The 18624-nt window shown below is 36.7% G+C and overlaps 1 protein-coding gene across 1 annotated transcript in view; it reads right to left on the bottom strand.

Moving 5' to 3' along the window:
- ARFGEF1 (ADP ribosylation factor guanine nucleotide exchange factor 1) overlaps positions 1–18624 on the bottom strand; it is a 100578-nt gene that overhangs the window by 35441 nt on the left and 46513 nt on the right. Inside the window, exons 5-17 of the mRNA XM_064442586.1 lie at positions 16819–16998; positions 14491–14764; positions 13844–13957; positions 13105–13271; positions 11844–11977; positions 8141–8375; positions 4406–4505; positions 4161–4300; positions 3948–4056; positions 2807–3008; positions 1641–1752; positions 219–424; positions 35–119 (exon numbers count right to left, since the gene is read on the bottom strand). Coding sequence (XP_064298656.1) covers positions 35–119; positions 219–424; positions 1641–1752; positions 2807–3008; positions 3948–4056; positions 4161–4300; positions 4406–4505; positions 8141–8375; positions 11844–11977; positions 13105–13271; positions 13844–13957; positions 14491–14764; positions 16819–16998 — 2058 coding nt within the window. The remainder of the gene's footprint in view (positions 1–34; positions 120–218; positions 425–1640; positions 1753–2806; positions 3009–3947; positions 4057–4160; positions 4301–4405; positions 4506–8140; positions 8376–11843; positions 11978–13104; positions 13272–13843; positions 13958–14490; positions 14765–16818; positions 16999–18624) is intronic.

Here is an 18624-nt window from a genome sequence, read left to right as displayed (position 1 = left end):
TATGGATTACAGAAATATTTTTCTAGCAACATACCTGTGGACTGTGAAGATCTGTTGTCAACATGATAATTGAGTAAGCTAAAACGTATGCGGTATCTGCACTAGCAAAAAGAGTTTGCCTGAGGGGGCAAAGGAGAAAAAGAACAGCAAATTTAACATATTAAGATTTTTTACTTATTATCTAGCTTTCAAAGTTCTGAAGACAAAGTATGGCTTACCCTTGGTTACATTCTAAATATCTAGCAGCAAATTTCTCCATTAGGCGATCAATTTTCTGAGCCTCTCCTGGAAGACGAAATCCCTCTAGAAACATGCGCAGAGCTGAAACAAAATCCTTTCCTGAAAAGTCATGCTGGTCTACATATGCATACATGACTTCTTTGTTAAATTTATCATTGTCTCCCAGGAACTCCCCAACCTGAGTCTAAGAGAAGAACAGAAAACAAAAGCTAGTGCATTTACATTGGAAAATGGTAGAAAATACTAACAACAGAGTCCTACTGCCCAGACATCTCACAAAGAGAGAGGCCTGTACGCAGTTAACTAAGACATATTCCTGCTTCTCTACTCTCTAAAGGAAAGATTTTGGCCATATATTTCATCACAATGCTCATCTCTGCCGACTTTCCTCCTCTGGTTTTACTGATGCACCTTTTTTTTTTTCTGTTAGATGAATTCCACATGTGCACAAGACAAAGTTAATATTACCAATGACTGTTTGTTCTCTGCTGTAATGATTTTTGTAGTTTGGAAACTTACTACAGGAATGAAAAGCCTGCTAAACTCAGTTTTATTCCCACTAGAGTACAGATATCAAATACATGCAAGTGCTGCCTGAATATAAATAGCCGATACTCAAATACATCCAAGTTGATCACTGTCAGCGCAACACAGTACAGTGAAAAATACCATGCATTCAGATAAAGACACCTGTATATGTATGTAAACTGAGGTAAAAAATTTGTTTTGATGGCTGATTCTGAGTTCTAATACTGAAATTTGTGACTTCAAGTCACAGCTGCAAGCATGGGCATATGCAAGCCTTCCTTAGAAAACAATGAGGGTGGCTACTAAGCACAATGGTGCAGACTGCCATTTCAGAAAGCTAAGTTTTTCATGACAGTACCAACATAAGATATTCCCGCCCTTCTCAGCCAGATATTGCAAGACCCTTCCAAGTCCAGCTAGCTGTAAATACAACAAAAGAACTAATCTAGATTTGCTGCCTCTCAAAGGGAAGTTATTTAGAAATGCTTTTCATATTGTTGCACCACATTGTTTTTCAGCTGTCTCTGAAGGACAGTTACTTCTGGCAGTCCCTTATTGGACTAAAGTACATACAGTTTAATAAGTTGCTTCTAGCTATACTACCAACTAAGGGCAAGATTTTGACTCAGCTCAAGTAGGTCAGTCTTTTCCTTTACACTTCACCGAACTGCAGGATGCATGTAGTACAGGGTATAGCTCTAAAGCACACTCCAAATTCCTTGAGCTTACAAATCTTAGGAGAGAGAGAAGTTTCCTTTTCTTCTTTGTAGAATAATGTTATAACACTTTACAACACTATCATGTGATTTGCAATTAGTATAAAAACATCAGCATACGCAAAAACAAGCATCAGGAAAAAACGGTTTCCTTACTGAATCTAATCTTTCCTCTTGATGCAAGAACTGAGCAATATCTTCAGGGGTAGTGCCAAGCATCCCTTGTTCTTGCAGGTACTGAATCCCCCTCTTTGGTTTCTTATTGAATCTGTACAATCAAGATCAGGATGAAATGAGAGTCAGCCCTTTTACCCATGCACAAATCCTTACCAGCTTAAGAGATTGAATAATTTTGGATGAGATATTAAAAATCTATGTATTAAATATTTTTCCTTTGGCAAACCGTGCATTAGATAGGAATGAGCTATTCCCTTCATCACTGGATGATTTTAAGTGTGTGTTCCCCCACCCCACCTACCCGGGAACAGCCTCCTCTTCCTCTTTGCTACATAACTGCTAGCATGGCATCCAAGCAGCTCCCAGTAAAGAGAGCTGAAACACTATAATTTACCCTGGCACTCATGAAGAAAAAATTCCATAGAAATAACAAAGTCTTTGCTTTGAAAGGAACAATTATGCTTTGTTACTTTTTGTTTTAATCGGCATGAAACAATCAAGAAATTCACAAGTTGCCTTTAAGAATGGATATGTACAAGACAAGGAACCAGGTAACTGAAAGAAACTGAAACCATAGAGGACTAAGGCATGTTTGTTCAGGGTCTGAGAACTATACTACAGAAAACTTTTATTTTCATGTAAAGTGACCTCACTGAAGTCAGGTAAGGTGACAAGGCTGAAATCACACACAAGATTCATGTCAGACTGCACTGAGAAATTATACTATCTTCCAGTTCTAAGTATGGCAATTTAATTAATCAGAAGGTAGCATCAGCTTAAGCATATAGGCACTTTCATCAGTAATGTGTACACTAAAATGGGTCGTATTCGACTGATCACGATTTCAATGTTCTTTTTATCCAAATATAAAAACCTTATTTTTAGACAAGCAGGTCTGCAGAAAAAAGAACAAACATTCAGAGTACTCATCTTCTAGCTGTGAGGAATTAGGTTAACACAAAACACTGTTGACAGGCTCCAAAGGGGACACCATTCAGCACTCTTTCACCAGAGGAAGTGCTGTTACATCCAGAGATTTTTTCCTAACACAAGATGAGTATCTATGAGGAGAAGGAAGAAAAACCCAGGAATCTTCATAGCTCCAAAAGAATCCACCCTCCCATGGGTGATAAAAGGGCACTCACAAGTCAATTCCTTGTTCTATTATTTCCTTTTGTTGCTTTAGGACCTCAAACTGCTCTGGGTTGTCAGTACCAGACATCTGTGTGCTGTAACTGCCAATTCCTGAAGAAGCAGTAGAATCCAAGGAATTTAAGCTTCCGTATCTGTTAATTGTCTCAGGGTGTTTGGTTTCATTGCTGTCTTGTTCTGTGGGTTTTTCTTGGCCTAAAAATTGGAAAGGGTTGCATACGTACAGTGAGAAGAAATTAAAATCACAGGTTATTCTTCAAATCTTCTCTGAAGGCTTCTAAAACTTACTAGAGTTACCTTCAATGATCTATTTATTTTTACATAAAAATTCTGCTTTTGTTTTGGCTGGGAAAACAACAAAAAAATCACTACAACATATCAAGGAGGACTCTTTCAATACATCACATAGCTGAAATTTAAGCCTTAGATTACAACTATAACTTGTAGGCACTTCGAAAAACACACGACACCTTAGAAACCCAATTACAGATCTTTCATTTTATTTTCAAGTCCGACATTACTTTTGACCTGAAATGAATCATACTATTCTAAGCTTTTTGAAACAGAGTGTCCTCTCAGTTCACAAAGACAGCCGTGCTAATACCTCTAAAAAAGGTTATTACTCATCTACCAACATTAAGTGCTTAATCTGAAAATTCTGGCACAACCGTAGTACTTTTCATTTCGAGTCACATGGAAACAAGATTAAAACAAGTAATGATTTAGTTACTTCACTGCTTACAACACTGAAAGTTCTATAGCTATTTATCAATAAATAAAAGAAATGCCCTCCATCCAGCTTGTTTCAGTAGTAATTTAATCAATACAAACTTAGCTGAAATTAGGGGAGCTTCAAATGAAGTTCTGTGATCCTTTTAAAAACAGAAATACATAAAATAACAGGATTTAGTAATTTTCAGTGTAGTAGCTTTCTAGGAATTCACAGAATTAAGAAAAGACTACTCAGACAAACCCAAACTTCCCAATATTTCTACCAATGAAAAAAGTTTGTTCTCTATTAATGCAAGGGGTTTTACCAATCTGGACACTAACAGTTCAAAATACTGGAATAATGCACTAAACTCCTAGAGCACCTCTCTTCTAAAGCCAGAAGAAACACATCTGCTGTCTTACCAAGTGTTGTCTGAGAATTGGGATTTACATATTGATCCTTACTCCACTCCACCATGCACTTCAAGATCGATACTAAGCATTCCAATCCTTTTTTTCTCAAACTTAATTCCTAGAAAAGGTTTCAAAAGCAATACATTAGTGGAACGGAGAGTTTAGTCTTAACATATCATGCCAAGAAACATGAAGCTTCATAAAGTTTGGTGGAAATTTTACCTGAACATTGGACATGCCAAGCTCTTGGCTACCCCTTCCTTGAGCAATCTTTGAGAGGTCATTAACCAGCCTTTCAAATATATTTGCTGCATTTAAATCACAATCGTAGTTCACGTAGATGTCCACTACACTCTGAGCATCTATAAACAAAGTGACATTGTCAAACTTGGAACAAAAACTTGATCATTCAATGAAAGGCAAGTAGCATAAAAATGTAAAAATGAGAAACAAATGGTTCTTAATACCTGCACATATCCTTGTCAGCGTTTGTATAACCATCCATTTATGATCAAATGAGCTAGTAGAAGTTTCCAAGATATACAGGAAAATTTCTTTGAAAAAAACCTAACAAATATTCCAGGAAGAGGGAGGAAAAAAAGAAATTATTACAAACACAGCCACTAACTTTGATGGCCAATATGCTGACACAATTCTGAAAGCAGTACTTCAGAGGTACAGGAGATTAAAAAATAAGGGATGAAAGGAGGGAACACAACTTACGCTTGACACATTCAAATTCCTAATTTGAATAACTACTTATGTACTTCTGGAGTTTTGTCCAGCTGAAAAATTTGGTTTATATTCTGACCACTCAAAACCAGAAGAACCAGGAATGATGTGAAGTCCCAAAGGACAATTTAGCCTATCATGAAGTCTAAGCTGCTGTTAAGAGTTCATTTGGGATTTTGAAAGGAGAGGTATTACCTCACCACAAAAGATTTTCTTTACGAGATGATGATATGGCACAAATGTAACAAACAGCCACTTATGCCAATTTAAAAATTGGACCTTCATTAGAAGGGAAACATCTTCACACAAAAAGAATCACTCTACAGTATTAGATTATTGGAAGAAAGGTACTAGTCAGGCACAGCATCAAAAAATGCAGCAGGTCCATTAATGGGAAAGTTACTCTTCCCTAAGAGAGATATTGGTTTTCCCTGAAATCGCTTTAGTACAGATGCTTTTGTTTGGAACAATCTATTTTATCCCCGTCTTTATTAGTTCCTCACCAGATCCATTAGTATTACAGGCCAACTATTTCAGCTGAGCATGTTGGCAGCTAGGGCAGGCTTCTTCTCACTTTGTCCCTAAGCAGCAGCAACTGCTGTAACAGCATATGAACTCAAAATGTGAACTGCTACATGGCATTACATCACCATCCTACACAGCATTACATCACTGTTCTGCAATTCTGAGAGCTCAGCTCTTTACAGCCAGTTGTGGCTACCAAATCCACCAACATATGTTGGTTTTCTTTTCCTAGAACGCTGTCAAGTTTCAAGCCATCAAGCTCCTCTTCTCTGACACAAGCACACAAATATCCAAATAGATAGTTACCCTCATTTTTAATATTAGCTACTCCCTTATACCACAGTATTTTTACAGAGATATTTATGCTATTAGCCCAGTAGAGATAAAGCAAAACTAGCTTTATGCTTAAGTCACATGCTTGGGGAAAAACAGCAACATTGATTTTTAAGCAACTTTGATGGTAAGCTACTGCAAGCAAAAGGCACTAACAATATTTCCATTTTATTGGCCTCTTTAGAGAAAAAGAAGCACAAAGCACAATCCCAGTTGCCAGTCTTAATAAGGAAAGTATCCCTACAAAACATAAAGGGTTCAACACGTAACAGATCAAAGACTTTCAAGCGCTTAAATATACTCCAGTGTACTAGACTGATTTTAGCCACAACTTTATGTAATCCAAACAGAGGAATACATAACATTTTAATAAAGGTCATGGTATGAGCAATCCTTAGTTACATATTTGCTGTTTTCTGATTTTTAACTGAAAGACAGTAATGTTATATACCCTCTGGAATAAGGAAGAGAGCTTTTTTTCCTGGTCGAGTATTTAAAAAAAAGAAGTCACTGATAGAGCAGAGAAAAAATTTTCAAGTACAAAAATTAAACCCGAATCTAAGCTAGAACAGAAATTAGCTGGAAGGTCTGCATACTAGGAAGACACTTTAGATCTCCACACTTCTGAGACAGAACTTACTTTGTGCTTCTGGTATCAACTTTGGACAAGCAAATCTTGGAATGAACAGCTTCTCAAAACCATACTGGTTATTTATATATCAGATACTTAAAAATGCTATCTATCACTATGTTACTTATTGTAATTCATGTCACAGAGTTGAGGCTTTTTTCCTAGCATGTTGGAAAAGTAAGCCAGAGAAGAGCTAATTATTTAGTTTGGTCAAATGAAAGTAATAGTTTTAAGATAGCTTGTTCACAGTTGTGAAAGGGTGCTAGTGTATAGCTAAATGACACCCAAATCCCCTCATACCTAGGGTGTGATTTGCTGCAAATATATTCATTGACCCATTTAGAAATGCAGTTACAATACAATTAAGATATGACTCAAACTATTTTAACTGTCAGAGGCCAGTGTTAGCTGAATATTTAAGTCAAAGGACCAACACAAAATCACTTTCAACAGAATCTGAAACTCTTATTCAAAAATATGCCAAAAATTTCTTACACAGATGAAGAACACAGACTCAATCCCAAAATATATAGATTTTGCATATTATAAATCAGAGCATATGGCTCCCCTTACAGCTCCAAGACACAAACTGAATGTGAAGTTATGTCTTGCCTACCCACATCTTCTGAATAACCTTTAGGATCAGTAGCTGAAAGAAGAGGAATTCTTAGCTCGCAACCAGGAAAAAGAATAAGTTTCTAGAAATTGCTGTCCCCCATATTTTGTAATATGGGGATACTTTGGCAGCATCAAGCTTTTGGCTTTCACATTTGTGAGGACACAATGCAGCCCTACTGTGTGGTGATGATCCTATTTTAGCATATTCTAGAAGCTTCTTCAACAGCGTAGGGTATCCTATATTCAATTTTCCTCAGATGTGTCTTCATTTTCTATTTGGAATTTGGGGAAAGGATGGCAGCGATGGAAACTCATCAAATTTCTGTCAGGGAAGCAGGATTGCAATGAATTTACCACCTACATGCTGACTTGTAAGCTCTGCGAACACATAGCGCGTCCAACACTTTCTGGGAAGCAGGCTGTGTGACTGAAGAGGAGCTCGGCCCAGTCTGTCTGATGCGCTGAACACTGCACATGCACTACTCTGGCTGAGCACACACAGTTTGTCTTGAAAGTCTTCAAAACGCATCATATTTTCAAGGAACATTCAATCAATCACAGAACCTGTATTTCTATCCAAGCTATCCTCAAGGAACCACTGGAAATCCTATTGTTGCTTCCCCAAAAAGACATCAAAATATAACTTCCTGATCACATTATTGAACGTCAGTTGACTGAGCTTATCCACAAACCTACTCATTTCTGAGTTTGAGTCATTCTGCAATAATACCATGCCACAGCCAACAGAAAGCTCTGCTTTTAAATAAAGGAAACTAATTCATACAGTAACAATAGTGAGTATGGGCATAAGTTATGATTGTAAAAATTCACCTCAATCAGAGTAGATCAAAGCATGTTTTGCACTGTAAAATTTCCTAGTTTACGTTAATGTCTATTATCAAGTGATGAAATGGCCTACTTCTTTATTAGGTACTGCTTTTCATATTCTAGGTAAAATATGATGGAATTTTTTTTTTTTTTTTTTTTAACAGCCTTACAAGAGTCTTCCCATCGCTTTCCACTTCACCAAACAACACTACCACAAGTGTCACATTACTTCTGATGTTACGGCGCAAATCTAAATAAGCATTTATCTTATCTAAATAAGCATAAATCTGTAAGCATTCCAAAGGAAATGCACTATTTATTCAAAGGGGGTTTCAAGGGCGTTGTTGCAAGCAAGTCCATTGCCACTGGGTGAAAAAGAGCTTCTAATGCATGGGAAGATCTGGCAAGTCTTACACAAAAGCTGAGGTTCAGAAAGGAAAACAGATTTATCTAAGCAAGACAAGCTACACACAAATATAAACTAATGTTCACTTAACACCCTCCACCCCTTAGATTAGAAATTCACGTAACATACCTCAATCTGCATCTTTAGATGAGTCTTGAAGTTTGAGAGGAGGGTAAGAAATATGGAAAGTGAAAGTTCAAAAACTTCCGGAACTGATGAGACTCCATTTTTTGACAGTGCAACACAAAGGTACTGCTTAATAGCATTAATAAACATCTCATTTGTCCTGAAGACAGGTCCTGCATTTTGCAGAATGGACAGAAGCAACTGCAATGAAAGAATCTTTGATCGCAGTTCATGAGATCTAGAACAAACAATGCAGCATATCAGCTCAGTGTAAGTTATAAAAAAATAAAACATTCTCTTGAAAAGTCAGTACCCGCCACAATAATTTTGTATGTGGAATGTTCATGAAAAACTTAAATTTGACACAATCTGGTGTAGAAAGAATCATATAAAGATGTTGATCATCTTAGTTGATGTGGTCACTCTTCAGCCAAGAAGGTGGGTAAGAACAACCTTTTCCAGCTACTGTTTCTCTCCACTGCTATTGAGCCACTCTCTCTTCTGCAGCACAGCACTGCAGAACAGCAGCAACTGTAGGCAATGATGCCCATCTTAGCCAGAGGACGAGGGAAGCATTCTTTCCTTTTAATGGAGTTTTGAAAGATCCCATCTAAAATATCCAGGCCATCTACACACCCCTGACTGCCAAAAGGTGGACAATCATCCTCCTCCTCTGTCTCCACCAGCACAGAGTTGAAGGACAATAAAGACAACAGCTGTACTACCTGACCTACTTCCTCCCAACAGTGAAATCTCTTTTCTCAAATACAGTATTTTATATTGTTTATCAGTCATTGGCCCCATCCCACTCCAGGAGCAGCTAAGATACATAACATGCCTATTTTAAGCATCGCAATAGCAAAGTCAGGCAACTGCAGTGTTGTCAAGTGCTCCATGGTTAACATCATGCTTCTTACAGAGTGAAGTAAGCTAGAATTCATGTCAGAACAGTGCTACTATTTATGCTTTTTTTTAAAAAAAAAAAAAAAAAAGAGACCACATGAAACACAAACACCCCCCAAAAAACCAGCCAAAAACCCTCAAACCACACACACACACAGAAGAGTACAGGATATCTGCAACTATGAAAATATAATGCAATTTAAATAGCACTCTGGGTGAAAACATTCTCTCGTCAGACTCCTGATGTTCCTTCCCAATTCTGATCATCTCAAAAAAGACTATAGCTCTTCTGAAGAGCAGGTATAGACACAAATGACACAAATGGCTTTCCCAACAAGACAGTCCACAGCTTTCACTGAACAACCATCCACCGACAGAGCACAGTTATGAAACATAAGGAACAACGTCAGGAACTTTTTCATAAGTATAGCCCAGACACGGTAAGGAGCGCTTTGAGTCAACACGTGGCACACACAATAGTTGGGTATTTGCTGTATACTGCAAAAGTATGAGATTAATGAAAAAAGAGTAATTCCAGTCTAGCTAAAAAAAGGAATGCAAATTAATAACAAGTATGTTGCAAAACCCCTCTATTTCTGCATGCTGGCCAACAAAGTGGGATGGGGGGAAATCAATCTGCAAACATTTCAAACTCCTAGAATATAATCCCAAGCTTACACATTTTGCCTGAAGACACTTGTGAGAAGCAAAACATAGGCAAACTCAGTGAGGAATTTGTTCCTGGCTGTTCCTCCTCCTGGCTGCAGGTCAACAAAAATGCCCTAAAACTGCTCTCTGCAGGAGTTCTTCAAGAAAATGCCTGGCTCTGGACACTGCAGAGCTGCATGGAACCTAATATAACAATCTCCTTTGATGCAAAAGGCTTAATTTTTGCATCACATTGTATCAAGTGTGCAGACAGCACATGGCCAGACCGTACTTTGCTATGAAACATAAGAATTTAAATACAAAGAGAATTTAAATCCTCAGTAAAACAATAATATTGCCTACTTCCAACAAGTGTCAGCTCATAACTGAAGTTCTAACCTTCTGGCCTTACCAATTCTATATGATGTGTAAAGCCCGCTTAATTGAAAACAAGTTTACGGACTAAAATCTCAGAAGTGAACATTCGAGACATTTCTTCCCCATCTTATTTTACTCCAGGGAAAAAGGAGATAAAGACATTAAGCAGATTCCCAGGAAGCATAACCTTGATCTCAACTCCCAGCCTGGTGATTTTAAGCTAAAGCTCCATGTCCGGTTACCTAAAATTTAAAAATATTTTCATTAAAGACTTCACAGCTAATTTCACTGGAAAGATGATTTTTAAAGAGGCAGATATCCTACGCCTCCTCTTCCAATTACAGCATGTTTGCACTAGTTCAAAAAGCCATCAGTGCTTCAGAACCACTGATAAATTCTAGGCACTTCTCCAAACACAGGATGTCTTCGAATGCCTTTGGGGCTAATTCTTGTTGCCCTAAATGCCATTTCCTCCAATTTGCTTCATCAGTTCTAATATGAACGTCAAGGACTCCATGGATTCACATGAGATGCTCCAGGTGTCTCAACAGCTATTGCTGCTTTTCCAGCAGGAGTTAATCCATTAAAGCCTTTAATAAATCGACAGTCTTAGTCTCAGAGAACTGACTAAAACCTAGGATTTTCATGGCATTTCCTGGAAGACAAATTCTCAAAAACAGTGAGGAAAAACCTCATGCCTCAGTCTTCATTCTTAAATGTCCAGACTTTCAACACTGCATTACTAGGTAGCAATTTGAAAACGGTTCTAGACTAACCCTTCAAAACCTCTTCTACATCATGGTTTTTTCCAGCTTATTAAATCCATGAAATGTATCGGTGACTATATTGAATTGTCTTAAAGCTACTTGCTTTAAAAGTTAGAACTTGGAACAGTAAAGCTGATTTTATTTTGAGGAATACTGGGCCTTTGACTGTATCAGAAGTCATACTACAGTTTTAATATCTTAGGAACAAAAATGCATTCCTCTTGAAAATGATTACCAATTGCTCCTAATGTAAAAAAAAAAGATGCATATAAATTCTATCCAAGATCAGAAATGGAATGTTTTTGCCAACACTCACAACTAACTTACACTGGCGCCCACCTATAGAGGCTAATTTTTTTGTTTACAACAAACAATTCTCTAAGCCAAATTGAAAACATGGTATCTTCAGTCAGCAGACAAGATTTGTTCCAAAACAGCCAAATAAAGACTTTGTTTTCAAAACATTTGTGTTTTGATTAAAGGGGCTGTCAAGTGTCCATCATGAGCAAAAGAATGAAACATTATATCACAAATTTATCATAACCAGCATCAGCTCAAAGCAAGGACCTTATACCAAGATGAAGCAGGGTTGCATATGTGTACAGGATACCCAATATACAAGATATTGTGGGGCACAAACAGCAATGGTTATGAACCTAGGTATTACTTAAAAGCAGAGCAACGTCAGCCAAGGCTGAAAATACCTGGAGACCTTCTTTACAAACCCTTCTGGAAAGTGTTACAAAGAACAACTAAGAAAAACACGATGTGCTTACAGGAAGTGTAGGTGTTGTTAAGAAACTTCTAAACATGTAGATGCAGTTACTTTCATTTAACATACAAAAGATGCATTAAAACGTAAAAGTACCTTTTTAAAGTTTCTAGGTTCATTTTAATTTTACCATATAATTATTTTCTCAATAACTGAGGACTCTCAAAAATATTTAAATAATTGATTTTTTATTTTCAAATAGAAAAGATTCATTATGAGAACTCTTAATTCCACTTACTTTGGATCTGGTGGTCCATCTGACAGGGGCTTCATGGAGAGTTTACACAGTGACCTGAATACAAGGAAGGCATCCTTTTGTAAAATGTGGGAAAACTTAGCACCAGGGCTAGGTCCTGAAGAATTTCCAGATTCCTAAAGAAGTTAACATATTTCAGTATTCCATTTTGCATTAGCAGGGTGTGTAGGGAAATCCCCACCTCCTAGCAACAAGAAGTTAACATATTATACAAATATAACCAATTCACTATAGCTTTACGGTCTCAAGACTAAACTAAAACAAAACGAAATATTCTGCAATCCAGTTAAAATTAACAAACTCATTAATAAAAATTTAGTAAAAAGATAATTAATTAAAGACTGTAATGAAATTAGGTAGGTCAAGTTTAAGTAAGGTAACTTGCAGTGAATTGCCTTTGGGCATTTTCAGTAGATAACTAGTTTAAAAAAACCTTCACATTTTAATAAGATGCAAGTATTTACATATCTCTGGCAAGATATATTCTATGTGCAATATTTCTATGGTACAGCAATAGTGTAATATTTCTATAAATCTGTAATATTTCTATGGTACAGTAATCACTCCTATTACATAAGCAACACGTCTTACGTTAAACTTCTATTTGTATGGCATATGTGACTGTAGCTTTTTAAGCTTAAAATCTATTATTCCCAAACATAATGACTAGATACACTCTGACAGCAGGTACCCTGTCAGCTGACAGTGCATACATGCTGATACCTGGTAAAACAGAGGGAGTGTATTTCCAGATATTTTTTTGTTAATGAAAATCAAATCCTCTCAGACATTAAACTTTTCATCTAAAACCACTGCAGTAAGGTCATGCTCTAGCCTTGAAATTTCTATTTATCATTTGAAAAGAGCACACTGAAATGATACAATTATGTCTGTAATTGGCTATATTCTTCACTATGCATACTGAATGCTGGTTTTATAGTTTCTCAGGAGCACTTAGAAAAAAACAGGCAATTGAGTCCTCTAACCTTGGAACAGTGTACTCTATGGGGCAGCTAAAAGTACCCTAGGATAAAAAAAAGGCATCATATGCGAAATTTACTTCCAAAAATTTAATTTAAATAGTGCATTAAAATAGAATAAAGCTTACAACTTGACTTAGTACTTGAAATTCATCTGAGTAACTTGTTTTATAGAATTATGTTAAACAGTCTCTGCACAAGTGTTGGGCAACACTTAAAACATTACTTTTTCCCAGTATTTCCTAATTTATAACTGCCTGTACCTGAGTATCGTTGGAAGAGACAGACAATCTGTCATCAGGTAAAGATGGTGTATAAGCAACAGAAATTGGAGTCCCTGGAATTCCATTTGCCTGAATGTTTTCACTGTCACTGCCATCCTCTAACGTTACTATTGTGCCATCACCACTTTCAACAGTCCCTTCCATATCTATCAGAAAAGATGTAAAAGTTAAACAAATGTTACACAAGAATGCAAATTAAAAAGAGCTATTAAATCTAACGTTTAAATACTAAAACAATCATAAGCAAATATCATAAGGAGGAGCTTAAAGCAGAATTTACTCTTAATTCCCACTAATGAAAATCATAATTTAAACTATGACTTATAATTTTACATTGCCAGGTTCACCATTCTACTGAGTTTCCAAGACGACCCCCCAGGGGAGTCACTGATGGTGACACTGATCTGATATACACTTTCCAACAAACTGAAAAATATAGTGCTATGCTGCTACTACAGAGAGAGGCCCATTTGTGAAAAGCTTATGCGGAAACGAAACAGGAAAAAAAAAGGAACAAGAATTTGTATTTTAAGAAATAAATAATCCATTTTACTGTTAAATAATGCACAGCTAAGGTCAGACAACTGAAACTGTTTTCTTCAGCATGTGTTATTTAATTAATGACGTATTTTAGTTAAATATTCAGAAGTGTTAAAATAATTCTTAATGTCAAGATTCAGACTGTAGTCGCTATTGAATAGACAGATATTAATGATACCTCCAACTACTATGTTCACCATTTCCTGCACAATACTTTCTACAATTTCTTGCGCCTTCTCTTCACACTCATTGCTTTCACCATCATATGTTCCTCCATCAGCTTTAGAAAGATCTTTAAAAAGAAAAACAGACCCAAACAAATATTAATGAGAAACTCTGAAATAAAAGAGATCTCTTACTTGCATCTAATATTTAAAAATTCAATTACAAATCTAGTAATAGGAGAGTATACATTAAAAAAGCCGTGTCTGGATGCTTTTAATATAGTTATTTGCAGAACATAAGCATTCCAATGTTTAACCTGTGAATGGTAATTAATCCACAGGCCTGTGCCAACAAAAGACAAATTTTTTATTGTCACATACATTAAACACTGATTATTCTCAAAAACTTTCACAACATTACACAGGTGCAAAGAGGAATCCTTGCTACGGTGACTACCACAGAGAGTAGGACTAAAGGGTAGTCGTGGTAAAGTTTAACAGTGGTAACAAAGACAACCGGCATTTTGCATCAGTCAACTATGTGAAAATATATGCCCGACTCCACATTTGGGAGAAGGGGCAAAAAAAAGGCAAGCCTCATGCCTTTCTTTTTTACAGACCTTTTCCCTCCCTCCATGAAACAGAAATACACACTGATTACTTTCTGCTGCTGTAGCTTGGTCGGCTTCTGTCTGTTCGTTTTCAGCACTAGAAATATCAGATCCATTTTCTGCCTCTATATCTTCTTGAAGGCTCTTGTCCACATCATTCGTGCTGTGGTCAAGCTCTCTCTCCTGTTCTTTGGACAGCTGATCAGTCTGTGTTGGAATATGTCTCAGCTGAGGTGACTCAGGCTCATGATGGCTTACTGGAGACTGCTGTAGATGGTGTTGCTGTCTGTGCCTTTCCTTTTCCATCTGTTTGGCTTCCTGAAGCTACAAAAACATTGCAATCACACAAGAATTTCACTATCAAAACAAAATAATGAGCTGTATACATACTGTATATATTATTTTACAAACATGAAATCTCTATTGTCTCTGCTTATACAGTGTCTTCCTAAAGTTGTAACAGTTTAAGAAAATGCATCCTTTGTATTATTATAAATAATCTTAATATCACGGGATAAACCTTTGCATGAGGGCTGCTTCCCAACTACATACATTTACACTTAGCCACACCCTCACTATGGAAGATGGATGACTAAACTACACACAGCACAGAACTAAGAGTTGTCTGCCTGCCCTATAAGGAAGTTCAGCCAGTAGGTTTGACAATATACAAGGACTGCATGGAGAAACATCAAGGCGGAGTTTTTGTTCCTTTTTTGAAAGCTCTCACAAAAATACATACATTGGAGACTTTCAGAAGAGTCTTCTGCGGGGTGGGGGGGGAACAAACACCCAAAAAACCCCAAAAAACCCACCACAAACAAAACCAAAGGGAAACTGACTAAACATCCAGTGAAAAACCTCCAAAACAGGAGTTAAAACTGAAAAGAGAAGCGCTTCCAAAACACTAAAGACAGATCCTCAGGAAAAAATCATCATACTTAAAACTGTAAGACAAAGACTTTTAGTTTTGTGGTTTCTTGATCTGGAATCCCCGAAAACTGAAGAATTTTTGTAACTTGTCTAATGGATTAAGATAACAGCCATTAAAATCAAACCAAAGCAGGGTATCCTTTGAGGCGATGCTCTAAGGACTAGCTTTCTATCCCTGCAGAGCTTAATGTTTACCAGAAGTTTTGTAACGTTTATACTGTTATTTTGGCTACTATGATGTCAGGCCTTTACTCTTCCACTTAAAGCTTTCTATGCTGCATCTTTTGGGGTGCTATAGATCCCTGAGTAGAAACTACCTTTCAAATTACAGTTCAGAATAATTCATTCTGGCACTTGTTAGCCATCATATTAAAATAACTGCCCTGAGTGTGCAAAACAAGAACTGCTTAGCAACTTGCATAAAGACTAGATTTATAGCCTGGCAAAAATGAAGACTTCCATTGCAGAATAAATAAAATAACAATAATAATAATAGTTATAATGATAATAATAATCCTGGTCTTTATTAAGTTGCTTAAAAGGAATGTAACTGCACAGATTTCTCAAAGCTCTCAGGTACTGCATGGCTTTTGCCATGACTTATCATAAATATGATGTCTTACAAATCTTCAACTGTGATGGCACCATGTACCAATCAATATGCAGCAGTTGCTTCTGAGAAGAAAGTAAGAAAGTACTAAATATTCTTAGAGAAAACTTAAGAGTTTGTAATAATACAGCAGAATTACTTCTTGAAGTAGCTAGGAATTCAACCAGTTCCCAAATCTGTGCATCTGTTTTTTTGTTTGTTTGGGGTTTGGGTGAATTATGACAATTACTTTGCCTTTGTGATCTTTACCATCAGCAGTAGAAGGCACAGTGTATATGCTGGGGTCCCTGCTGACAACTCAAAATATCAATTTTAGTGACATGTAAGTATCTGTTAGGGACTACTACACATTAAAATGTAAATGATTACATGACTGGAAAGGTTTTTTGTTTGTGGGGTTTGTTTTTTGTTGTTGTATTTTTGTTTTGTTTTGTTTGTTTTAAATTATGGATTACTTCTTTTGTGTTTATCATCACAATAACACTGGAGCATTTCACTAACAGTAACATATTCCATATGCACTCTTACGCAGGTAGCGAGGCATCACTTGACAGCCTGACAATAGAAACTGAAGTTGAATTCATCCACTAAATACAGAGGACCACTACAAGAAGTTTAAATCCTATACACCACCCCTACTCCCACAAAACACTTCACACCTATTTCAGAGTACAAAACACAAAAAGAACAATGTAAGGTACCAGATTTTATTTTTTTTCCCCAAAAGTGTTTAAGTCGGGAAGACCAAAAAGCTTTAATAATAATGACAAAACAAATATCTCAGCTGGTTTCCTTTTAAAAGCTAGTTTCCATATAAAGATACTGAGATACTCACTGCTTGATTTTCCATACGTGCAAAAATGACATTCAGCATTTGTGTTAGAGTGGCCTTGGCTGTGGTTTGATTTATGAGATTTTTGCTTGCTAGATAGATATTGTAACACGTTCTTACAGCCTGTAGCACTGTTCCTTCGTGGATTTCTATGTGTTGAGATGTTACTGCAGTGAGCAAAGCCTAAATAAACAAACACGTACACATATATTTATGTATTTTCCATTTCCAGTCAAAACTTTTCTTGTCAGTCAGAAAGTTTGCAAATAAATTAACAAAGTTGGATTACTTTTAAAATATAATTAAGTACATATCTTGAACTGCAGTTTAATTACGTTTTCCCATGAACTCTTGTACCAATATTGGAACATCATATTTACCAGTTATATTAAATAGATAGTGGTTTTTATCAACAGATCTAGGAAACACATGTTTCATAGCATACAACAGCAAGAAGTAACCAATGGAGTAACCCAACAGGTAGTTAACAGAAATCATCCTAGAATTTTCCAGACACAAAACAAACAACAGACTACCTGTTAAAATCTGGAAAGCAATCCAAAGGGTCCAAAAGTTGTTTTACAAATAAATGTAAATGTGAAAAACAAAGACTGAGCATGAAATTAGGCAGTTTGAGGTAGAATACTGTATTGCACTCTCTGTAGTAATTAACTTCTTTCTTTCCATTTGAGCTAGTATCTGTTTCTCTTTTTAAAAAAAAAAAAAAAATAATAATATGCAAATAAGCCTCTACCAGATCAGGTAAAACAGAAAGAAGGAACACATTATGTAAGGTAGAGGCAGGCTGGATTAAAGAGCAGAAATAGTGGCAGATACAAGCTGAGGACAGGGTGTGAAGATGTTGTCAGAGGTGCATTTTGAAAGAGTGGAAGCAAAGGGGAAGAGCTTGGTCCACAATAGAACAAATATGTTTATGCTGATCATTGCACTCCAGTAAAAGAAACTGGGGAATTTTATGCATTAATGTCTTTGACAGAGCTAATGATTTAATGGGACATTTAGGGTAAGTAACAAAGAACTGGAAGCACTGGAAAACTCATACTTTTGTTTTTAACTGTAATAAACTTATGAAAGTTATTTTAAGTGTTGTGTAATTTACTTATCAAAGCATGCCTCACTTCTCTTACTGACATTGTCAGCACCTCTGCCTACACATGGCACCAACAAGTGGACAAACAGTATCCATTGCTCACTGAAACCCTTTAAAAATCATTGTACAGCTTAAGAGGAAAAAGAAAATCAAAGACCCACCTCACTGAGCTGAAGAGACCTGAATTCTACTGCTAGATCGGCAGTCCACTTAAGGTCCTTTCTTACTCTACCTGTGGAGCCTCAGTTCTCTTATCAGTGGACACAGGGAAGTACATACATGGATGACTGTACTTAATTTCTTACTGGATAATATATGCTCTCATCTGCATGACCACTAACCAGCATCTCACACTACAATCTACAAAGCAGAACTGCCTAAATGCCCACTAGAAGTCTTTTCAAAAATCAAAAGGAAAAAAATTCAAAACCCACCCAACCAACTGAAGAAATGAAATCACAGAGGTAGGCAAACTGTAGACAAGGGCTTCATTAAAGGAACTTAGGTCTCCAAGCACTGGTACTGCTTTTTTTTTCCCCCCCTTGCAAATTCAGTTTACATGTCACTGGTCTTCTAAAAACCAAGCAGCACTTAGCTGAAATTCATACCACCACCCTTAATTCTTACCCTCTCTGCAACGATTCAATACCTCCAAGATCTCATCAATACCCTGCTTCTGCTAATGGAAACATCCTTCA

Source organism: Phalacrocorax carbo, chromosome 2 (genome assembly GCF_963921805.1).
Source record: "Phalacrocorax carbo chromosome 2, bPhaCar2.1, whole genome shotgun sequence".
Lineage (NCBI taxonomy): Eukaryota > Metazoa > Chordata > Aves > Suliformes > Phalacrocoracidae > Phalacrocorax > Phalacrocorax carbo.
This window is presented reverse-complemented; position numbering and strand designations above follow the sequence as displayed.